The sequence below is a fragment of the Ovis canadensis genome, chromosome 3 (assembly GCF_042477335.2).
Source record: "Ovis canadensis isolate MfBH-ARS-UI-01 breed Bighorn chromosome 3, ARS-UI_OviCan_v2, whole genome shotgun sequence".
In the NCBI taxonomy this organism is placed as follows: domain Eukaryota; kingdom Metazoa; phylum Chordata; class Mammalia; order Artiodactyla; family Bovidae; genus Ovis; species Ovis canadensis.
In genome coordinates this window covers 32,840,769-32,865,627 of record NC_091247.1, presented here as the reverse complement: position 1 = coordinate 32,865,627, position 24,859 = coordinate 32,840,769, and the positions used below count along the sequence as shown (strand labels likewise).

Sequence of the window (24,859 nt, the reverse complement as noted above, 5' to 3'; positions counted from 1 at the left end):
TCCCATTTGGCGCTGCAGTGTAGATTGCCCAATGCTTAAAAAAAGAGAAGAAAGAAATACAGAAGCATTCTTTATAAAATTAGAGAGAATGCAGAAAGACAGTTACCTGCAGCTAAAGTGGTACCTTTAAGTCAGCCACTATGGAGAACAGTATGGAGTTTCCTTAAAAAGCTAAAAATAGAACTACTGTATGACCCTGCAGTCCTACTCCTGGGCATATATCCAGAGAAAAACATGATCCGAAAGGATAAATGCACCCCAGTGTTCACTGCAGCACTGATTGCAATAGCCAAGCCATGGAAGCAAACAAAATGTCCATTGACAGAGGAATGGGTAAAGGAGATGTGGTATATGTATACAGTGGAATACTACTCAGCCATTAAAGTGGTATCTTTAATAAGAAACCATGCCGACTCATTATTGCTCTACAAAGCTGGCTAACCATAAATCCTTCCATGCTTTTATTACTATATATTTCATATTAACTTATATATAATATTCAATATTTATCCACTGCTTTCATATTTCAGTTTTCAGCTCCTATATTTAACCAGCTCAGATCTCAGGAAACCAAGCAAGAATCTAGGAGACTCTCAGGCCTATAGCTGCCCCTGGACAGCTCCCAAATGTGCAGAAGAGTCTCAAAGTTTATTCTTGGCCCCTTGAAGTTTCTAACCTGATCTGAAGCTAGTGGTGGCCCCCGCTTCCTTCCATAGCAGCTCACTGTTTGGGAAGAGAGGCCCTGGGCAGGCCACTCTCTTTAGGACCTCATAATGCTATCACCGTCAACCACATTTTCATCCTCAGCACTATGGACATTTGGGGCGAGATTACTTGTGTGTGTGTGTGTGTGTGTGTGTGTGTAGTGGGGGGTGAGGAGTGTTCTGTATGTTACAGAATGTCTAGCAGCATCCTTGATCTCCACCTACTAAATCCCGGTGATATGCCCCCACCAGGTTCCTATCAGGTACAGTTATCCCCAGTGAAAAAGCGCTGCTTGGGACCTCCCTGGCTGTCCAGTGGTTAGGGCTCTGAGCTTCCACTGCAAGGGGCCCAGATTACATCCCTGGTAGGTGAACTAGGATCCGAGAAGCTTTCTGATACCAGTCTGAGCCTTTGCAGCATTCTCAGCATCCCTTATTCTGAAGGTTAGTTATGGGATGGATGGTGAAAGATTTCTAGTCACATTTCCCCACAAATCACCCCTTTGTCCACGTGCCCTGCTTCTGTTAATGTCGTTGCCAGCAATCCCCACATGCATGCTCTCTTCCAGCTCCCTGCTCTCCCCACTCAGTTGCCAAAGTCTAGTCAAATTTTTCTCCAAAAGCTTGCTTATGTCCCTCTCCTCCCAGCTCCTGTCACCATTCTTCATTCCAGCCTCCATCACCTGATCTCCTTGTCTGCTGCTTCTCAATCCGACCTTCACTTTGCCTCAGAGCCAGACTCCTAAATCCAACCAGACTGACCATACCAATCCCTCCTCGGAAGCCTTCACAGACTCCATCTGCCATTGCTTATAGCAGGGGCACCAAGCTTTTTCTTAAAGAGTTAGGTAGTAAACATTTTAGGCTTTGTGCACCAAATCAAAGGCATTATGTAAGGACTTATATAACCATTTAAAATAAAACCACTTAAAAATGTGAAAACCATTCTTAGCTCACAGACTAAAAAAGCAGATGGCGAGCTGGACTTGGCCATGGGCTGTAGTTTGCCCATCCGTGGCCTAGTAAATAAACGTGATGACCATTTATTTAAGGTTCTGGATGACTGTGGCCCACACTCGTCTTTCCCACCATGTATCTTCTGTGCTCCCTGCACGCTAGTATCCCCACATGCTCCCTACCCACCCCCACACCCAGCAGCCTCCTCTCCCGGGGAGCTTCTGTGCCCTTTCCTCACCTGGATTGCCGTTCCTGAGCCGCTTCCGCCTATTGAAATTATACCATCCAAGACGCTCTCAGATGCCACCTCGCCTGTGAAACCTTACCCTGTTCTGGAAGGTCAGAGTTAAACCCTCTTGCCTCTATGTTCCTTTTCCTTTGTACCTCTGCTATTTCATCCTCCTTTGTAGGCCAGCTGCTTACATGCCAAATTGCCCAGGAGGCTGTGAACCTGCAGAGAGTGGAGACCTTGCCCCTTTATACCATTACTTTGCACCTGTCAAAATGGAATCGTGGCAGGTCGTACCCCATGAGCCAGCATGTGAAGCATTTATGTACATCCTCACTAACCTGTGAAGATACACTTAATCTCCACTTTACATGTGAAGAATCTTAGCCCAGAGAGGTTAAGTAAGTTGCTCAAGTCACACAGCTAGTCAGTGGCAGAGCTGGAATACAAACTAGGTCCACCTGACTGCTAAGCTTGGATTTTAACCACCTTATCATATAAGGGACTCAGAGTGGCAGTGCTGGATCAGGTACCCCACCTCATCATACAGGTTTTCCTTACTTACCCAGAAAGTGAAAGTGAAGTTGCTCAGTTGTGTCCGACTCTTTGTGACCCCATGGACTGTAGCCTACCAGGCTTCTCCCTCCCTGGGATTCTCCAGGCAAGAGTACTGGACTGGGTTGCCATTTCTTTCTCCAGGGGATCTTCCCGACCCAGGGATCGAACCCGGGTCTCCCGCATTCCAGGCAGACGCTTTAACCTCTGAGCCACCAGGAAAGCCCCTGAAGCAGAAGCAGCATTTACTTACCCAGAAGCAGCATTTAAATTTGACTCACTGAACTTTAAGATAGCTTTGATAGGTTCTGCCTGACCCATTATTGAACTCATGTCTGCATTAAGGACTCTGCTCTCCTGTAATCCGGTCGTCTTTTGGTTTCTAATACACAATCTCACTGTTTGGTATTCATTTTATAAGGGTTTTTCCCTCAGTGAGGTCCCGGATCATTTTGCTGAGAACTAGCTTTGAAATCCTGTGATGAGAACTAATGGGACACCATTTTCAAATAGACCTGGGCAAACTAGGAGAAACAAACAGAAAGAGGGTAATTCTAGTCTTGGAATTTATGAGCTTCCCTATCTAAAAGTTTAAATTTCAACTCTCTTTTGATCTTTGGGTTTATGGTGAGTTTTAAGAGGTTGTTCTTCTTAGACAGTCTCAGGAACTTAATATGCTTTTCTCCTTCCACCCAGAAAGATACCTAGACACCTTGCCTCCACTTTTTTCAGCCTCGGATAAACCTTGTCTTCTGTGTCATTTAGTTCGAATTGAATAGGGGCAGAGTCATGAAAACCAAGAACCATAACCTTCTCCCTGTTGCCAGCAGTGTGATCACAGAACCTACCAATCCTGCCATTGCTGTTTCCCATCCAAAGCAGTTAACCCCGCAGTACGTGACAGGTCATGGTAAGCCCTGAGTTTCCTGAAGTGAAGTGGGAACAGACAGGTGTCTGCCCTCTGCAGAGGGACCTCAGGACAGGTGTTTTGGTGGCCCCATCCTTCCAGCAGACACACACCATAAATGTATACTAATGGTGTTGAGAGAAGAGACACATCATCAAACTCTCTGGCCCTTCTCTCAGGAGTTGAGAAGCCAAGTTCATCCTTAAAAGCTGCACCGCCCTTATACTCAGAGGTAGACACTTTGGGGAGGGAGGAAGGTTTCCAGGCATGTTCTTTACCTGTTTCTAATTCACCCCAGAGGGAACCGTGGCCTCTGCTTTGCTCACTGCCACGTGACTTATCTTTCTTCTCTCCTCAAACCTGTTCTCCTGTGTGCTCACCTCCATCTCTGGGCCTGACTCCCCAGAGTCTTAGCTCTTGTCATATTAGGCAATTATTTTCAAATCTTGCAGCAGGACAGACATTGCAGCATCAGATAATCCCTCTCCTTTTACTTCCACATTCGATGAGACAGCTGCATTTTCCCAGCAGAGTCACCGTCAGCAGCAGCTCAAAATAGTCTTGGGTTGTTTTTGTTTGTTTGTTTGTAACTTTTTGTTAAAGAAAAAACAAAGTCCGTTCTCTATACATCCCAGTTCTCTGTATGTTCATGGTTGCCTCATCTAAATTTCAGGCTTGTAGTTCCTTTCTCCCAATGTTGTTTCCTTGGAGTTTTGTTGTTGTTGTTGTTTTTCTGAGTGGGCCTCTGAAAATCGGCAGCAAAGAGGCCAGTTTGTTTATTTTGAGTACACTGCAGCAAAATGAAGGTAATTGTCCACACAGGCCATCTGCTACCTGGCAGGTGTCCATGAGTCAGAGAGAGAAAAATGGAGACTCAAGTGTCTCCTTCTGTTACCATGATAACCGCTTAGCTCAGAGTTGTCACTGGGCGTGTGTGTGGAGGGGATGCTGTTAATAGTTGCTCTGGCGAGGGCATGAACTCTCAAGATCAGGCTTTTTGCCATGAGCCTCCCTGGGTTTGATTACCTGATGATAACGTGTATCAGGGAGATTAAAAAAAAATTCATACCTGTTCCATCAGGAAAAAGAAGGGAAGGAAATAGTGTTTATGGAGCCCCTACTGTGTGCCAGGCACCCTGCCAGAGATGGCCGAGCGTGGCCAGGACAACACACACATCGTTTTCCTGGTACAAAGAGAGCCTCACCCCTTGTGCGGCCCCACGCTCTGCCACAGCCTGAGTCCCTGTCTCACTCACAGTGTCCTCAAGTCACCTTCTCTGGCATTCTCTGCACCTGTTTTGGCTCCACTATTAGATTTGCACTCAAACAGAAGACTAAGTCAGAATCACCGTATTCTCCTTTCTCACATTTTTCAGTTGTGGTGGAAATTAATTTCTGTTGCGTGGCCTCGGCAGTGGGGCGTCTCATCTGATGCATGTTCCGTCTGACCTCAGAAACTTGGTGCTGGGGTGCCAGTGTGCTTAGGAGTCTCCCTGCAATGTAGGACAGTTAGAACACCCAGGCGGGATTTCCCCGGTGGTCCAGGAGAGACTCTACCTTCCAGTGCAAGGGTGCGGGCTCATGGGTTCAATCTCTAGTCAGGGAACTAAGATCCCACATGTCACAGGGTGCAGCCAAAAATTTTTTTTTAATAAATAAAACTTCTTAAAAAAAAAAAAGATGACAACCCAGGTATCTGTCTTAATCTTGTTACTAATTTATTTGTGACCTTGTGACCTCTCAAGGCATCTCTCTCTTCAGATATAGATAAATGCTGAACTGAAACAGAGCCTGTTTTCCTGGGATCATGAACCCTCTGATATGATGTGCATAACTTCCAAGCTCTTTTCTTGGAACATGATATGTAGCTTTCTCAGAGTCTTTGCTGATTGAGAAGAAGCAAAGGGCCAGCAGAGGAGAGAGCCTCTCCCATTGTAACGTTTCTCTAGCTCTGTCTTGCCAACAGAATTGTTCTCAACTACAAGGGACCTCTGTACTCAAAGAACCTGAGTTACAGGGCATTTCTTGTATTTAGTTATTGGTTGGACACGTGACTGGTCTGTGCTATGTTCAGGCCTTTGTAATAGGTTGTATTTCAACAAGGTCCCACTGTCCTTGCCTCAGGAAACCTTAAAACCGGGGAGCGTGTCATGAAGCCTCCCCAGGCTGACCTCCACTCTCCCGGCAACTAAAACTCAGAGGCATGCAGCGGTTTGGGACCTTCACTGGACAGCATATCCCCACCCGCTAAGAGACATTTGAGTAGTCCCTCCACCTTCGCTGATTTCTATGAGAGTGTCAGGTTCCCAGTAATCTCTAGGTTCCAACAGTGATGCTCCCCCCAACCCCCAATCGTGCCGCTGCTTCTAGATCTGTTTGTTCTGAGTGGAGGGAGCACTCGGCAGTCTCCGTGGGGAGGGCCTGCCTCTTGGGACCCCGCTGGGCCTTTGAGACGGGGCGCTGTCACTCACAGCAGTGCTCCCATCTGCACTGACTTCAGTGTGTCTGTCTGGCACAAACCTGTCTCTGCGGAGGGCAGAGAATGAGCCGTCTCTACCCGGGCTGCAGGTGCCTGTCAGCGAGCTGGAGCGCTGCCATGAGCCCTGCGCCTCTGCCTCCAGCTGCAAGTGCTCCAGACACTCCACTCTACTTACGGAGTTAGAAGGACCTTGTTTTGAACTGTCTCCTTGAGACAGCCCCTCCTCTGCTCCAGCGGCCTGCTCTCTGTACCTCCTTACGGGCTTTGCATGCAGGGGCCTGAGGGTGGCGTCTCTGTTGTGGACTCTGCTCATGAGAAAGGAAAATTAGAAGCACAGCAGCCTCTGTGACCCTGAGGTGGCCGCCACGCGTCCCCGAAGGACGAGCCTTCACTGACAGGGTGGTTGTAGCCAAGACCAAGCCTTGGTGACTCAGCATTTCTGAGATGAGGCAAACTTGGTGAAGGCCAGAGCATCACCGAATTTTGCATCTGAAAGATGCTTCACAGGTCACCGGTGAAGCCACTCAGTTTGCAGATTAGAAGACTGAACCCCAGAAACACTGAAATGCATATGCTGTGCTATCGACAGAAAAGCCCAGGTCCCTTCCCACCAAGCCTCAGTGCCTCCTTGGCATTCACCCGGGGCGAGAGTCAGATTCCATCGTGGTGTCTGTGGCAGCCCCTCCTCTACAAGTTAGTGAAATCGCAGCCGAGAACTGTCTCCAGGTCCCGTCGTCATCAACAAAGTAAAGAGGTCGAAACTTTCAGCCTCAGGACAGACTCTTATGCTGAGGGATTTACACACATTCTCAGATCAGGAAGACTTTTTCTTGAACCCGTATCCTCGCCTCTTCTCATCCATCCATGGTCCTCGTCCCAAGGTCTTTGGCATCTCATGAGGGCCTGTGGGCCTGGTCGCATCCCCAGATTTTCCCTCCTACTCCCTTTCCGTCAAATGCTCTTCAGATGTGGCTGACCTAATAATGTATAAAGAAAAAAAATCAAGCTTAGCACCTAAGTTATCCATGGCTACACATACACTGAAAGTTAATGACTTAGAAGAACAAACTTAACTCACAGCTTCTGTGGGTCAGGGGTCCAGGTGCTGTTTAGCTGGGTTCTCACAAGCTGAGGTTCAGGGTTTCTCACAAGGTTACAGGCACCTCAGGGCTCAGCAGATCACATCGTTGTTGCCAGGACCCCTTGTGGGCTGTAGGATTGAGGGTCACAGTTCAAGGCTGGCCTGATGGCTGGAAGCCACCCTCAGCTACTTGCCAGGTGAGCCTCTCCATGGGGCAGTTCACAAGATGGCAGCTGGCTTCCTCAGTGTGAGCGGGGTGAGAGGAAGAGAGATCACATCTGGACAAGACAGAAGTCATGTCTTCCGTCAACCAATCTCAGAAATGGTATCTCATTGGCCTGCTTCAGTTAGAGGCAGTCACTACAGCCAGCCCATGTTCAAGGGGAGGGAATTACATCAGACGGTGACTGCAGGGAGGGAGGGTGTCACTGGAAGGCTCCTCAGGGGTCTGCCCACCACAGTCAGTTACCTAGTTAAAGCATTTCACATAAAGCTTTATTGATGGCGATAGATTTAGTCCTCCCTGGAGCTCATTGCCTGCTCTGGCTCCGTTCCCGCTTTCCATTACAGAAGGAAAAGGGTCAGAAACTTGATACACCTCCTTGTCGTTTAACAAATATTTATTAAGCCTTTACATGTGGTAAGCACAATGGTAAGGAAGATAAATTTGAGAGGTGAGATTAATGCCATGCAGGGGTCCGAGGGAGGTGACAGTGAAGCAGTCAGCCGGAAAGCCAGTGGGAGCTGGTCAGACACATGGAGGGGGGTGGTGCTCCTGGCAGAGAGAATAGCAAGTATAGAGGCCTGAAGGCAGGAGAAAGGGCTGTGCTTCCAATATTTCAATAGCTTGTTGTTCTCAGAACCGTGCAGGAGCAGAGTCAGTTGACCTCCCTTGCACCAACATGTACCTCATCCCAAATCAACCCTATCCTGATCCCCTGCCTCAGGCCTGACTGAAGTCCCTGCATATTGACTGCCTGTGACTTGTCTCTCTGCTGGGGCCTTGGGGACATACTGGCCCACAAGGATGCCAAACCAGCATTGTTCTGCTGGACCCAGAATCCACAGAGGGTTCCTGACAGCTCTATCCTAGCTGTGTTTTAATCCAGCATGATCCTAAAGCCAGGGACTGAAGCTTGAGATCCATAGAGAAAATCTTGCCCTCCCAGGGGTCTGAGAAGAGCTTTTCTCTTTCCACTGCTCCGAACAAAGCCAACATCAGGAGTCTGGTTTCTATCTTCCTCAGAAAGCATGTCCTGGGCAGTGATCCCAGGAAGGGGGGCTGATTATTTTCAAGCTGATGGTGGGCAGTAGGATTCATTTCCTGATCCTACAGTTTTAGCCACATGTGGCTGTCTACTCCGTCCATTCCTCTTACCTCATTCCCCATCATCATTTTCCTATTAAACTGTTTGCAGAGGTTCCGTTTCATGTTCTTAAAAAGCAACCTATTTGTTCATCTCCGATCTTAGGGCTCTGACACTCAGTCCTCAGGCAGTGATGCTGGCTCCAATCTCCCCGAGGGAGGTTTATTGAGTCCTTGCCACACGGTTAATGCTGGGTTGGCCCTTCATACGGTGAAGTCAATTTGAGTTTCACAGGCCACATACTTAGGGGGGAAAATTATTTGAGTGGCTTTAGTTTCCCTCTTGAGTCCTCACTTTCTGAGCTGAGCACTTAGTCTGGGCATTTCAGGCAAACTCTGAAGTCAAGTCACTTCAGAGATTTTTTTTTTCTGGCTAAGCTGGGTTATGATGCACAAGTGTTTCTCTAGTTGTGGTGTGCAGGCTTCTCTTATTGTGCAGCACAGACTCTAGATCTTGAACTTAGTATTTGTAGCAGGCAGGTTTAGTTGCCCTGTGGCATGTGGAATCTTAGTTCCTCAGCCAGGGAACCCACGTTCCCTGCATTGGAAGGTAAAGTCCTAACCACTGGACCGCCAAGGAAGTCCCAACTTCAGAGATTCCTAACCCTTTTCCTGCACCCAAAATGAGCACTGCATCCTGGACGCTTATACAGGGTGCTGTAGAGTCTGTGGAGGAGTATCCGCAGCTCTGAAGCGACATGTTGCTGGGGCCATCATGTCCTTTGCTTGTGGCCGGGCCATGTTCTCGCAGGCAGCAGCCCCCATTCTGTGGCTAAGGCATTTGAGTTCAGAGACTCCTCCAGCATCCAGGCTCCACACCTGACCTCACTGATGCTCTGACTCCTCTGTGACTGAGGGACAGCTTTGGGCTCATTGCTTCTCACAGTATCAGCCTATTGACGGCATGGGATCCTTCCTTGAAGCTGCTCAGGCAACCCAGGAAACAACTTTCATTCTGTTTCCTTCCACCCTGGGAAGGCCCAGGAAAGGCCCAGGCACTGCCAGGATCCACCACTTCTGTTGTCTCCTGCATCCTCCACTGTGCCAGCTTAGGACTTTCCTATAAAGCCAGGCCTCTGCATCAGCCTTTCCTGTCTTCACTGCAGATTCTCTCATCTTTTCCCCAGTTTTCTTATCTTGTTTGGATTGAGACTAAAACTGCTAGGTCTGGTGTTCATAAGTACCTTCCAACTAGGTTGAATCTTATGCTCTATTATTTGCCCCCTGGCTTCCCTGGTGGTTCATTGGTAAAGAACCCACCTACTAATGCAGGAGACACAGGTTTGATCCCTGGATTGGGAAGATCCCCTGGAAGAGGGCATGCAACACATTCCAGTATTCTTGCCTGGAGAATCCCATGGACAGAGGAACCTGATGGGCTACAGCCCATGGAGTTGCAAAGGGTCAGACATGACTTAGTGACTAAGCACACACACATATGCCCCCTCTCCCATAAAAATATCCAAAAAGGCAGAGGCTGATAATAGTTACAGGGTGAAAGATGATTGTTTCCCAAAATGCAGTGATTAATAAGTGAAAATGTAATCTAGCCAAAGCGGGACTCCTAAGGTATTTATAAACTAGTTGGAAAGAAAAGATATATACCCTGAAAGAATAATAAATGTTTTATAGCCACAGACAAAAATAGAATATTTCACAAGATATAACATTTGAATTGTCAATGGAAGATTATTATAAAAGTTAAACGGTGGTAAAGACATCAAAAAAAGATTTTTATAGTATTCCATTATATGAATAAGCCTCATTTTGTTAAGTCATTTGCCAGTCAGTGGACTTTGGAGTTATTTCCACTTTTGGCCTATTAAACTGTTGCTAATGAACATGTGTGCACAAGCTTTAGATGAGCATATGTCTTTATTTCTCTTGGGTATGTACTCAGGAGTGAAATTGCTAGGTCTTATGATAAGTTTGCATTTAACATTTTAAGAAACTGCCTAACTGTCTTCCTAAGTGGTTGTACCATTTTATGATTCCGTCAACAATGCACAAGGGTTTCCATTTCCCCATATCCCTGTTAGTCTTTTTGATTGTAGCTGTTTCAGTGGGGTAAGTGGAATCTCTTTGTGATTTCGGTTTTCATTTCCCAAAAGAGTACATATTGAACATTTCTCATGTAATTTTTACCTTATTTTATATCTTACTCCGTGAAATGTATATTCAAGTTTTTGCCTGTTTCGTAATTGGGTTGTCTGTCTTCTTATTCAGTTACAAAGGTTCTTTATATGTTCTAAGCACAAGTTCTTTCTTATAGTTTATTCTGTATTTATTTCAGCTTTCAGTTAAGTTCAGTCGCTCAGTCGTGTCCAACTCTTTGCGACCCCATGAATTGCAACATGCCAGGCCTCCCTGTCCATCACCAACTCCCAGAGTTCACTCAGACTCACGTCCATCGAGTCAGTGATGCCATCCAGCCATCTCATCCTCTGTTGTCCCCTTTTCCTCCTGCCTCCAATCCCTCCCAGCATCAGAGTCTTTTCCAATGAATCAACTCTTCACATGAGGTGGCCAGCATATTGGAGTTTCAGCTTTAGCATCCTTCCTTTCAAAGAAATCCCAGGGCTGATCTCCTTCAGAATGGACTGGTTGGATCTCCTTGCAGTCCAAGGGACTCTCAAGAGTCTTCTCCAACACCGCAGTTTAAAAGCATCAATTCTTCGGCACTCTGCCTTCTTCACAGTCCAACTCTCACATCCACACATGACCACAGGAAAAACCATAGCCTTGACTAGACGGACCTTAGTCGGCAAAGTAATGTCTATGCTTTTGAATATGCTATCTAGGTTGGTCATAACTTTTCTTCCAAGGAGTAGGCGTCATTTAATTTCATGGCTGCAGTCACCATCTGCAGTGATTTTGGAGCCCTCAGAAATAAAGTCTGACACTGTTTCCACTGTTTCCCCATCTATTTCCCATGAAGTGATGGGACCTGATGCCATGATCTTCGTTTTCTGAATGTTGAGCTTTAAGCCAACTTTTTCACTCTCCACTTTCACTTTCATCAAGAGGCTTTTTAGTTCCTCTTCACTTTCTGCCATAAGGGTGGTGTCATCTGCATATCTGAGGTTATTGATATTTCTCCCGTCAATCTTGATTCCAGCTTGTGTTTCTTCCAGTCCAGCGTTTCTCATGATGTACTCTGCATATAAGTTAAATAAGCAGGGTGACAACATACAGCCTTGACGTACTCCTTTTCCTTTTTGCAACCAGTCTGTTGTTCCATGTCCAGTTCTAACTATTGCTTCCTGGCCTGCATACAGATTTCTCAAGAGGCAGGTCAGGTGGTCTGGTATTCCCATCTCTTTCAGAATTTTCCACAATTTATTGTGATCCACAGTCAAAGGCTTTGGCATAGTCAATCAAGCAGAAATAGATGTTTTTCTGGAACTCTCTTGCTTTTTCCATGATCCAGTGGATGTTGGCAATTTGATCTCTGGTTTCTCTGCCTTTTCTAAAACCAGCTTGAACATCAGGGAGTTCATGGTTCACGTACTGCTGAAGCCTGGCTTGGAGGATTTTGAGCATTACTTTACTAGCATGTGAGATGAGTGCAACTGTGCGGTAGTTTGAGCATTCCTTGGCATTGCCTTTCTTTGGAATTGGAATGAAAACTGACCTTTTCCAGTCCTGTGGCCACTGCTGAGTTTTCCAAATTTGCTGGCATATTGAGTGCAGCACTTTCACAGCATCATCTTTCAGGATTTGAAACAGCTCAACTGGAATTCCATCACCTCCACTAGCTTTGTTTGTAGTGATGCTTTCTAAGGCCCACTTGACTTCACATTCCAGGATGTCTGGCTCTAGATGAGCGATCACACCATCATGATTATCTGGGTCGTGAAGATCTTTTTTGTACAGTTCTTCTGTGTATTCTTGCCACCTCTTCTTAATATCTTCTGCTTCTGTTAGGTCCATACCATTTCTGTCCTTTATCGAGGACAGAAATGTCCCATCTTTGCATGAAATGTTCCCTTGGTATCTCTAATTTTTTTGAAGAGACCTCTAGTCTTTCCCATTCTGTTGTTTTCCTCTATTTCTTTGCATTGATCGCTGAAGAAGGCTTTCTTATCTCTTCTTGCTGTTCTCTGGAACTCTGCATTCAGATGCTTATATCTTTCCTTTTCTCCTTGGCGTTTTGCTTCTCTTCTTTTCACAGCTATTTGTAATGCCTCCCCAGACAGCCATTTTGCTTTTTTGCATTTCTTTTCCATGGGGATGGTCTTGATCCCTGTTTCCTGTACAATGTCACGAACTTCATTCCATAGTTCATCAGGCACTCTATCTATCAGATCTAGGCCCTTAAATCTATTTCTCACTTCCACTGTATAATCACAAGGGATTTGATTTAGGTCATACCTGAATGGTCTAGCAATTACTTTCTTCAATTTGAGTCTGAATTTGGTAATAAGGAGTTCATGATCTGAGCCACAGTCAGCTCCTGGTCCTGGTTTTGTTGACTGTATAGAGCTTCTCCATCTTTGGCTGCAAAGAATATAATCAATCTGATTTTGGTATTGACCATCTGGTGATGTCCATGTGTAGAGTCTTCTCTTGTGTTGAACATCAGGAAGTTCATATAATTGACATATAAAATTATGAGATATTTAAAATATGAAATGACTTAAATGTATACATGGTCGAAGGATTTCTCCATCTAGTTTATTAACACCTTTGCTAAGTCACTTCAGTCGTGTCCGACTCTGTGCGACCCCATAGATGGCAGCCCACCAGGCTCCCCCGTCCCTGGGATTCTCCAGGCAAGAACACTGGAGTGGGTTGCCATTTCCTTCTACAATTAACACCTTTATCACCTCACATATTTATCTTTTGTGTGTGTTAGAGCCTTTAAGTTGTTCTCTCTTAGCAAGTTTGAGCTATAGGATAGTATATTATCAACTGTAGTCACCATGTGACATTAGATCTTCAGACCTTATGTTTCAGCCAAAAGTTTGCACCCTTTTCCCAGCCTCTCCCTACTCCTCTAGCACTCAGCCCCTGGCAACTAGTTTGCTACTCTCAGTTTCTGAGTGTGGGGGATTTTTGTTTGTTTGTTTTTAGGTTCTGCATAGAGATGATACCTTGCAGTATTTGTCTTTCTCTGTCTGGTGTTTTTCACTTACCATAAATAACAGCAGGATTTCCTTCTTTCTCGTGACTAAGTAATATTCCATTGAACATACATAATACATCTTCTTTATCCATTCATCTGCTGATGGATGCTTATTGTCTGCGTATCCTAGCTATCATGAATATTGCTGCAGTGAACAAGTGTGCATGGAAATTCAGATATCTCATCAGAATCCTGTTTTCATTTTCTTTGGATATATACCCAGAAGTGGGATTATTAGATCATATGATAGTTCTGTTTTCCATTTTTTTAAATTATCGGTATTTTATGTGTTTGCTGTTGCTGCTCTCGCGCTTTCCTTCTAGTTGCTGCTGGTGGGGACTACTCTTCTTTGCAGTGCATGGACCTCTCACTCTGTTGGCTTCTTGTTCCAGGGGCTTCTCTTGTTATGAAGCACAGGCTGTACAGCACACGGGCTTCCATAATCATGATCCATGGGCTTAGTTGCTCGGCAGCATGTGAGATCTTCCTGGACCAGGGATTGAAACCCTGTCCCCTGCATTGGCAGATGGATTCTTAGCCACTAGACCACCAGGAAAGTCCCCTGTTTTCATTTTTTGAATGAAATACTCAATACTATGACTGCACCAGTTTACATTCTCACCAGTAGTGCACACGTGTTCCCTTTTCTGCACACCCTCACCGACACTTGTTATCTCTTTTTTTAATATTTAAATTTACTTATTTTAATTGGAGGCTAATTACTTTACAATATTGTATTGATTTTGCCATATGTCAACATGAATCCGCCACGGGTGTACACGTGTTCCCAATCCTGAACCCCCCTCCCACCTCCCTCCCCATAGCATCCCTGTGGGTCATCCCAGTGCACCAGCCCCAAGCATCCTGTATCCTGCATCGAACCTAGACTGGCGATTCATTTCTTATATGATATTATACATGTTTCAATGCCGTTCTCCCAAATCATCCCACCCTCTCCCTCTCCCACAGAGTCAAAAAGACTGTTCTATACATCTGTGTTTCTTTTGCTGTCTCGCATACAGGGCTATCGTTACCATCTTTCTAAATTCCATATATATGCGTTAGTATAGTGTATTGGTGTTTTTCTTTCTGGCTTACTTCACTCTGTATAATCAGCTCCAGTTTCATCCACCTCATTAGACCTGATTCAAATGTATTCTTTTGTGTTTTTGATGATGACCATCCTAACAGATATGAGGTAATATCTCACTGTAGTTTTGTTTTGTGTTTCCCTGATGATTTGTGACGTTGCCTACTCTTTCATATGTACCTGTTGGCCATTTCTGTGTCTCCTTTGGGAAAATGTCTTTTCAGTTTCTGTGCACATTTTAAAATCAAATTGTTTTTTCGAAATTGTATGAGTTCTTCCTATATTTCGGATATTTACTCCTTATCACACACAGGACTTGCAGATATTTTCTCCCATTCAGTAGACTGCCTTTTCGTTTCATTGATGGTTCCCTTTGCTTTGTGGAAGTTTTTTAGTTTGATGTAGTTTCCCCTGTTATTTTGCTTTTGTTGCTTTTGTTTTTGGTATCAAATCCAAAAAATCATTGTGAAGATCCACAATTCCTTTATCAGAAATAATTTACAAATATTTTCCCAGTCTGTGGCTTAGCTTTTTTATTTTTGATAGTGTGTCTTTTTTAGTAGTTTTATTGAGCTATAAGTCATACACTGTACACTTCATCCTTTTAAGTGGTTTTTAATATAGTCACAGAATTGTGCAACCATGATCCATTTTAGAACATTTCCCCTCCTCCAAAAAGAACCCCAAACCCATTAGCATTCACTCCTCATTCCTCCCAGGCACCCAGTCCCAGACAACCACTAATCTACTTTCCATCTCTATGGATTTGCTTATGCTAGACACTTCATATAAATGGAGTCACACAATATGTAGTCTTTTATAACAGTTCTTTCACTTAGCATATTTTCAAGGTTCATGCATGTTGTAGCATGTATCAGTACTTCATTCCTTTTTATTACCTAATCATATTCCATTGAAAGAATGTATTACATGAATTATTTAAATTATTTGAATCATTCATCAGTTGATGGACACTTGGATTTCATTTTTTGGCTCTCATGAACACTTGTGTACAAATTTTTGTGTATATATAGGTTTTCATTTATGGCCAGTATATACATGTAAGAGTGGACTTGTCACAATATTTAAACTTTTGAGGAACTGCCAGACCATTTTCTAAAGCAGCTGCACCATTTTTATATTCCTTCCAGCAGCTTATGAGAGTTCTGAGTTTGCCACATCCTAGCCAACACTTGTTGTTATCTGTCCTTTTATTATAGCCATCTTAAGAGTATGGTTGTGAAGTTGTATCTCATTGTGGTTTTGATTTGCATTTCCCTAATGGCTAATAATATTGAGCATATTTTCATATGCTTATTCTGTATTGGCATATTTTCTTTAGAGAATTGTCTATTCAGATCCTTTTCATATTTTTAAATTACCTGTCCTTTTTCTTGTTGTTTTAATTTTTTAAGTTACTTGTCCTTTTAGTATTGAATGTAGGAGTTCTTGACATATTCTTTTTAAAAAATTAGTTGTGTTATTGAAATATAGTTGATTTACAGTGTTGTGTATGTTTCTTAATATAAATCCTTTATGGGATATGATTTGAAAAAATTTTTCCCCATCCTATGAATTCTTTTTTCACTTTCATAAAGGTGTCCTTTGAAAATAGTTTTTAATTTTAATGAAGTCTAGTTTATCTGTTTTTTCTTTTGTAATGTATACTTTTGGTGTCAAATCTGAAAAGTCATTGTCTAATCTTTTCTTCTAAGAGTTTTACAGTTTCAGTTTTATATTTGGTATGGTGTATTTTGAGTTAGTTTTTATATATAATGTGAAGTAAGGGCCTAATAAGTTCATATTTATTTGCATCATGGAAAGCTCTCAAAAAAAGTATGCTAATTTTGTTGTATCAGTTCAATTCAGTCACTCAGTCGTGTCCGACTCTTTGCGACCCCACAAACCGCAGCACGCCAGGTCTCCCTGTCCATCACGAACTGCCAGAGTCTACCCAGACCCATGTCCATTGAGTCGGTGATGCCACCCAACCATCTCATCCTCCGTCATCCCCTTCTCCTCCTGCCTTCAATCTTTCCCAGCATCAGGGTCTTTTCCAGTGAGTCAGCTCTTCATATCAGGTGGCCAAAGTATTGGAGTTTCAGCTTCAACATCAGTCCTTCCAATGAACACCCAGGAGTGATCTCCTTTAGGATGGACTGGTTGGATCTCCTTCCAGTCCAAGGGACTCTCAAGACTCTTCTCCAACACCACAGTTCAAAAGTATCAATTCTTAGGCATTCAGCTTTCTTTATAGTCCAACTCTCACATCCACACATGACTACTGGAAAAACCATAGCCTTGACTAGATGGCTTTGTTGACATTACTTTGTTGACAAAGTAATGTCTCTGCTTTTTAGCAGAAGTTAAACACAACATTGTAAATCAACTATGCTTCAATAAAAAAATTTTTTAAGCATACTAGATGATAAAAGCAGATTACCAAATGATATGTGCAGTATGATACCCTTCATGCAAAATTTAAAGGCATGAAACATCATATATTATTCATAACAACATATGTACACATAGGTAAAAAGTTTCACACAAAATCTATGATAGTGGCTGCCTCTGAAGGGAAGAGAGGAAGAGACTGAAAAGAATTAGTAGTCAAGGGGTCTTCAGATTTATCTGCAGTGTTAGAATAAATTTCACACAATATTAAATATCAATTTGAATGGTCTGTTACGTTGTACTTTTAAGCTTGCCTTGTATTTTTCAAGTTTCTCAGATTAAAATACACAGACACGAATCAGAGCAAGAATGATGGAAAACAGACCACTTCTGCTCGGTCCAGCGCTCACATTGGGTGAAGCTGAGCTGAGGCCCCCTGTCAGCCTGTTCGGGGCAGCTGATTCTTTCTGTATGTGGGGTTTCTGAGCCAGCTCCCCAAAGATAATTATCTTCCTTTGAACTTATTGGCACACTTTGGCTTATATTTTCCCAGTCTTGCTTCCAAAGAGAACCCTAGTCTTTATGCCACCCTCAGTTGCCCTTCCTCTAAAGAGCCGCAGAGCCCAAATCTCAGCGGACTCCCTTTAACTGGAGTTTTAAAGCTTTTATCCCGTGGCTCCCAGCTTTCTCCAAAACTGCACCAGAGCCTTCCCATGGAAGGCTCAGTGTCCAAGTAAACGTGTGTCCGTTCTCACCCAGTCCCCACAGAATGGCTCAAAGAAGACTGCACTATGTGCTTGACGAGGGCAGCATGACAGGCCAGATGACTCGGCTTCTGAGAACTGCCTGCGGCTGGGCTCCTGACCCGCAAACTCATCAGGCACGTTCCCTGCAGCCCAGCAGCTGCAGAGGTGCAAAGCGCATGTCATTGCCCTGGGAGCAGAAGGGCTTGTTCCAGCATCTCCCGCTGACAAGCTGTGCAGCCCTGACACAGAGCTCTTACTCTCTTCATCCTTGTCTTTCTTCTCTAAAATGGATACTACTTGAGTCCTTATGAGGCTCAAATGAGATGATGCACATGAATGTGTTTGCAAACAGAAATGAAAGATGTTTGCGTGTTATTTCCCAGCTGTGACCCCAGCCCCTCCCAAATCCTCCACCAGCTACCCCGCTCCATCTGTCCACCTGGAAGGCCCTTCTACCCTCCCTCCCTGAGTACGCCTCCACTTTCCCTCCGCTTTTAGTTTATTCTGCAGTGTTCTCACTGCCTTGTCTCCTCCTCCCCCTTGTTCTCTCCCCTTCTCCCTTTTTGTTTCCCCGCTCCTTTGCTTCCTCTCTCCAGTCCTGGAGGCAGCCTGACTCTTTTCTTTCAAATCTGATCATGCAGTGCATTGCACCACTGAACTGAAGCCCTAGGTTGGCTCAGGTTGACTGAGAAAAAGCACTTGCCCCTTCCTCAAAGAGTTAAGGCACAGGAGATGACAGGCTTTCTCTCTTTGATTCTCCCAGGCTCAGGCCACAGGATCACCGCATACATCGCCCACTCACGGAGGCGGACGCCCCATACCCATGCCTGTGCGCTCCACCTCCGCCGGCTCCACCCCCACCCACTGCCCGCAGGACCCGCTGAGTGGAGTCAGCGGGGACATGCAGGAGGCCTTCGCCCAAGGTGAGTTCGGGAGCAGAGGAAAATGAAGCGCTAAAGGGGTTTGGAAACGTGGACAAGACTTCTGCTGTGGTTCTCCCCGTTTTCTTTTGTGTGCTTAGCTTTCAATGATCAGATTTTCATGTACAGTAAAAACAAGTGTCGTGCTGGCCCCTTCTCATTCGATGGGCTGGTCTGCAGCGGGAGGTCTGCAGGCTTGTATGTGTGCGAGGGCCAGGCCTTCTGGGTTTCTATGCTCTTTTTGAGGAGGGTTGTGGGAAGTGCCTTGTCCATTGGGCTTTGCCTCCTCCAGAGGAGTTGGATGGAATCATTCCCAAAGTTGAGTGCTTGGCCTGCAAAGTGTTTAGAGCAAGGAGGAGAAGGAGTCTAGAACTCTGAATCTGACCTTGCTGAAGGCACCTTGTCTGTGGAGTTAATGGCCTGCCGTGTTCTGTAGTGGGTGGAAGACGAGGCTGCTCAGGAAGTCTTGTCTTGTCTCGGGGCAGAGACGAGAGCAGGGAGGTGGAGCTGAGAGTAAGTCCTGGCCGAGGGTTTGTTCTGCAGTCCACCTCTTTGATTGTGGCTGAGAAGCGTGGAGGTGACAGGGTCCTGCCTTCGCAAAGGGAAGAGGGAGGAGAACCACGGCTTTGGGCACCAATGCCTGGGAGCAGGCGGAGCTGCTTGGCCCATCTTCCCTTAGGAGTCCACACTAAGTCCCGGGGCCGGCCGACTGAGGCATCTGCTCAGCTCTGTCTCCCCCACCCCCATCACCATCACCCACCTACCCACCAGGCATCGCCATCTGCTCTGCCTCTCCTCAGGTACGAGGAGAAACCTCCGCAATGACCTGCTGGTGGCTGCCGACTCCATCACCAACACCATGTCGTCCCTGGTGAAGGAGCTCCACTCAGGTGACGCCCAGAGCTCCCACCCGGCCTCCCGCCTCCATCCTTGCCCCTGCCTTCCTTGCCACCCACCCGCTGTGTGGTAAAGCGCCTCCCTCATTTCACCGGGCGGCCTCCTTGCTTTCCAGGAACTCTCTGGATGCCTTCCCCTGTGAGCCTGTCTCCCACACGTGGTCACACACTTAAAGTTTCTCTTAAGAGCACGCCTTGTGGACCAGACACAGTTCTGACTTTAAAGGAACTTGGTTCCGTCGGGCCCCTTCCTCACTTACTGTGTCTTCCACCTGGACTTCCTCCACAGCTGCTCTCTCCCTAGGCCTGCTCGGCTGTCTCGCTCGGAGCTTTCCTGGACGACGGGGAACCGAATCAGCCACAAAAGCTTGTGGACTTCCTCCCGCTGCCTTTCTGCTTCTCCTGTTTGATTTGGTTTTGAAACCCTATTCTTTCCTTTTGTCCGTGACGAGGCTCTGGTTTCCCTGGAGGTTCATGACCTGAGTCTGGTGCTTCCTCCACTCCACATGTTCAGTCTTATCTATGACTTCTTTCTCAGTCTGTCTCACAGCTATTTCCCATGATTTTCCCAAGACCCTTACCTCATGGCATATTTCCCCCTCCATGAAACCCAAGAAGGGGAGAAAAAAAAATAGGCCATTCCCATATCATCGTGTCTGCAAGAGTTCCCATGATTGAATCAGTTTTGAAGCCGCCAGATATTTCACTAATTTTTTTTAATGATGGTCAGATTCCCATATTTTATATTAAACAAACAGGTTTCCTTCCTAAGTGCTGTGGGTCACTCATACAGGTGGCCCTCTTTTATTTCCTTTCACCTAATATCATGCTTTTAAATACCTTGAAGTAGCTTAACAAGGTTGTTGAGTAAAGATATAAAACAGTTTTTCCATGGGCTATTCAGACACACGTACTTACTCAAACATAATACATTGAAATCATCCATACATACACTTAGGGAAGGCAAGCCTTGAGTAGTCCTTCAGACCTTTATAGGTGAAACCATACACTTTTAGAGTTGTCATGAGACAGGCTGAGGTCTGGCCAATGGCTTTGCTCTCAGATCTGCTGTTTTTGTTTAGAAAGGGATAAGGTTGGTGTTTCCAGTACAGTTGATAAGATGTCAATTCTCCTGTTGAGGGAACAGGATGGTAACACTGTCCCCATTCTGGTACCATTTCTCAATCCCTTTTAGAAGCACTTTCACCCTCCACACACACACATAAACAGAAGACGAGACTGCCTTTGAGATGACCTCACGGGTGATGAGAAAGTCCCTTCCCTTATATAGCTCCCCACCAATGCCAGAAATCCCACTTTTGGAGGGAATTTCTTAGGGGATTTCAGGCTATGGAAATTAACCACAGTTGTGCCTCATGGCTGCTTATTAGGGTTTGTGCAAAATACGTGGTTCATGAGCTCATCACATGAGTTTGAGGAGTAACTAGACATCATTAAACACAAAGCACATAGAGACCACACAGCTTCTTAAAAAAGTAAGTGTATGGGAATACCCAGCCATCTCTCCTGGTAGGAAAGGATGGTTTTAATAAAGCTATGTAATGTATTTGGAAGGTACCTTAGAGATCACATTGTCTCCTCCCCTTACTTTAATTTTTTAATGTGGAATCTTAGTTCCCTGAGCAGGGATCAAACCCACACCCCCTGCATTGGAAGCACAGAGTCTTAACCACTGGACTCCAGGGAAGTCCCCCACTCCCCTTACTTTAGAAGTGCAATGAGTGATTATCAATAAAGAGATTTGCCTAAAGTTATTCAGCTGGAAGGGGCCAAGCTGGTCCTAGAGCTTAGGTGTGAACGTTAAGCTGATGCTCTTATCACTGCACTGCCCTCATCCCCATGCAGGACAAGGGGTCAAACCTGCAATCCCACCAAGACCTCTTTCATGGATGCTTCATTCTCCAACGCCCTGAAGTCCATGGTAGACGTGGACTGGGTCCACATCTGGCACAGTATCTCTATCAGACACAGAAGCAAACTCCTTTATGTGCAAGGCTGCCAACTTCTCAGTGAGTGGAGGAGCTTTGCCCAACACCAGCACGTTCTTACTGTCACTGTCGAGGTTCTCATGGGGACGAGACTAGTTGCTCAGATTATCTTTATGTGTATCATGGACATACTGTTTATATCCATAGCTTACGTTCCTCATCTTTTTGGAAACTTTTGCACGAGTAATGGACTCTTTAGAGTTGAAAGGATCTCAGAAGCTGCTTAACCCAGCTTGCTGCCCGGTTTAAAAGTCCTCTGTTTGAATATTTCCAGTGAGCTCATTCATGACCAGTTCTCCTCCTTGGGGAGTGCTTGCTTATCAGAGAGCCAGAATCTGCCTTTCTATAATGAATTTATTCTCATTCCACAACCGCCCCAGAAGCTGCCAGAGGGAGCTCAGTCCTTCCTTCACGTTAGCCTTTCCAGTATTTGAAGGCAGACAGTGTGGCTCTCCCACAGCCTCTCCTCTTTAGGCAGCTGATCACCATTCCCTCAGCCATTCCTCACATAACACAGGTTTCCCTCGACCATCCCGCATGTCCACACCAGGTGTAGCCAAGTGTTTCAAGGCCCCACTTCAAAGTGAGTTCCTGGGACTGAGCACATCTCCAGATCACAAGTCTGGTCTTCCACCAGTGACCCCCTCCCCGTCCCCAGAACAGTGAGCCACCACCTCCCTGGTCAGGCCTCTTGGGAAAGCAGCCTCAGATGGCATTAGCTTTTTTTTCCACATTGCCACTTGGCACTGTTCAGTCATTTTAAGTTTGTTGTCTGCTAAAACCTCTAGTTTTTTTTTTTTTTTAATGGAAGCCAGTGTTCATCTAGTTATTCCCTGCTGTACATTTTAATGGTGCTTTTCTTGAACCTGAGTGCAAGGTATTCACCATATTGCTAGTAGATGTCATCCCTTAGAGAAACTAGCAACAGAGCCAGGAGCTGGGTGGGGGTGACGTCAGACTGCACTACTCCTCTGAGCCCAGGGCTTATGGGGACCTGATGCTGCAGCATGTGCCACGCGGGGTGACCGCAGCACCTTGGAGGCCCACAGCCAGGACCCTTTAGCTAGGGTTTCATCCCTAGCCTGCTAAGCGCCTTCCTTCTCCCTCTGCCTATGCTTCTACTGGCAGAAGGGTCACTGGCCTCCTTGGACTTGTTTTCACAGCAGGGGAAGGTGCAGAGGAAGAAGAAGAGAAGATGCAGAATGGGAAGGACAGAGGTAAAGGCAGCTCCACAGGACCCCTAGTCTGATGGGGGCCAGAGCCCTAGCCCCCTCTCCCTTTTGTTCCTTCCTTCCTGCCACCACCTTTCCCCAAAGCTTTCAGACCCCTGCGGATCCTTCTCCCAACTGGCCACCAGGTTTTTCCCTAGAGGTGTTCTTGTCAGTGGATCAACAAAAAAAGCTTCCTGGTTTCCTGACACTATGAAAGATGGATGGGATGCAAGAAGTAGATATGAATAAAATGCCAAACATGACCCCTTGCCTCAATTTAGGGTAGAGTTAGGAGAGCAAAATTAAGATACACGAAATAGGAGGTAAAAGGAAGTGGCAGGAAAAGTTAGTCACCAAACTTTAAGTGTAGGATTATAAATACAGGAAGGTTTCTTAAAAGGCAGAAATTATTGTGGACAGAATAGCCAGATGGTTTTGTGGCTTCTCAGAGTAATTAAAAGCAATAGAGAAAAGGTATCAGCCCAGGACAGTAAGGCTTCCTCATTTTATTGTATATGAAACCTTCTTAATAACTTGTTATGTTCAGAGAGCTGTGCTAGCTGATTTCCATGTATAATCTCATTCATCCCTCAACAACTCGGTGAGATATGTAATATAATGATATCTCCCATTTTACCAATGAGTAAATAGGCTCAGAGAAATTTAGTTCGAACAGCTTGCATGCGTGCCAAGTCGCTTCAGTAGTGTCCAACTCTTTGTGACCCTATGGACTATAACCCACCAGGCTCCTCTGTCCATAGGCCTCTCCAGGCAAGAATACTGGAGTGGGTTGCCATGTCCTCCTCCAGGGGATCTTCCTGATCTAGGGATTGAACCCGCATCTCTTAACGTCTCCTGCCATCAGCAGGCAGGTTCTTTACAGCTGGCACCACATGTGGTAAGGGTTGGATTTGAACTGAGTTTTCCTAACTCTAGACTTCATGCTCTTAATCTTCATGTTTCTACATTATCCTAAACAGATATTACAATTCTCTTTGGACATTTGAGAGTCAGCTGTTATTTCTGTGATGTTTTTAATACATCTATTGCTGGCTTCCTTCAAGATATGAGCTCCCCAGGACAGAGACTTTCATCTGTTTTGCTCAGTTGTATCCCCAGTGCCTAGAACAGTGGCCAGCATGTTGTAGGATGTCAGTAGATTCACAAACATAAGGAAATAGACAGGGTGGCATGCAGGAGAGCACTTTGTCAGAGAGCGAGGCAGGTGGCTACCCTGAGGATGCTGAAAGTGGAACATGAGAGGGAGCTGGCCCAGCTTGCTCAGGTCCCTGTTGGAGGCTGTGCACTTAACACACTCCTGTCTAATTCCATGGCTCCATGAGGAAAGGATTCCAAAGACAAGGCTAAGGGCGGTTAAACAATGTGTCCAGGTAGTAATCGCCGGAGCCTGGACTCAGCCCAGGTGTCTCTAACATCAGCACCCATCTTTAGTCTGAGCGGACTGGGAGACCAAGTGCAATGAAAGAAGTCTTAAGAAAGAGTGGAGAGAAGTGGATACAGAAAAGGAGGCTGTGATGAGAACAGGGGAGCATCTCAGAAGGGGAAGGTCCAGAGCACTTGCCCATAGCGGCTCGTGTGGATGAGAGAGAGGGGTCTTTGGAGTTTGTCAACAAGGACACTGGAAACACCAAGGATGAGTCAAGGGAAGAAAAACATACTCCAGGTACTGAAATCATCAAGTGAGTCTGAGTGGGACTCCCTGAGTCTCCCTGGCCTGGGAGAAAGTGGACAACAGCTATGATGTATTAATGAGAATGATGTATTTGGCATAAAGCTGTCAAAAGGTCAGCAGTAGAGGGCAGTGGTGTTTGAAACGTCTAGAAATGCTGCAGAGAAAACTGACTTCTGCATGCCGATGAGGGACTAGGAAGGAGGCAGGAGGGCTGTACTGCAAGAGGTGGAGAGAAGAGGAGACACACAGAGATAGACTGACGCTTATGTAAACACACCCTGCGAACACGTGCATGCACGCACACAATCCAGTCAGATCCCGGCTTTCATGTGGAATGTTCTTGGCTGAAGACATAACAGCTGCTGCTTTGGCCTCTCCCCCCTTGTACCCCCCCCTTCCCCAGTAGTTTTTCCCAGGGCCTCTCCCCAGTCTCCCTTGCTCCCCCAAAGCACACAGAAGACTGCCCTGGTCGCTTGGGCCTTGCCCTGCCCACA

At 45.6% G+C, this 24,859-nt stretch overlaps 1 protein-coding gene across 11 annotated transcripts in view; it reads left to right on the top strand.

Annotated features, from left to right (window-relative positions):
• DTNB (dystrobrevin beta) overlaps positions 1-24,859 on the top strand; it is a 241,145-nt gene that overhangs the window by 212,936 nt on the left and 3,350 nt on the right. For 4 of the 11 annotated variants that reach the window (XM_069582806.1, XM_069582804.1, XM_069582801.1 and 1 more), the window contains 3 exons: positions 18,400-18,559; positions 19,357-19,446; positions 22,625-22,678. In XM_069582806.1, coding sequence (XP_069438907.1) covers positions 18,400-18,559; positions 19,357-19,446; positions 22,625-22,678 — 304 coding nt within the window. The remainder of the gene's footprint in view (positions 1-18,399; positions 18,560-19,356; positions 19,447-22,624; positions 22,679-24,859) is intronic. The other 7 variants (XM_069582811.1, XM_069582810.1, XM_069582805.1 and 4 more) reach the window with 3 other exon arrangements.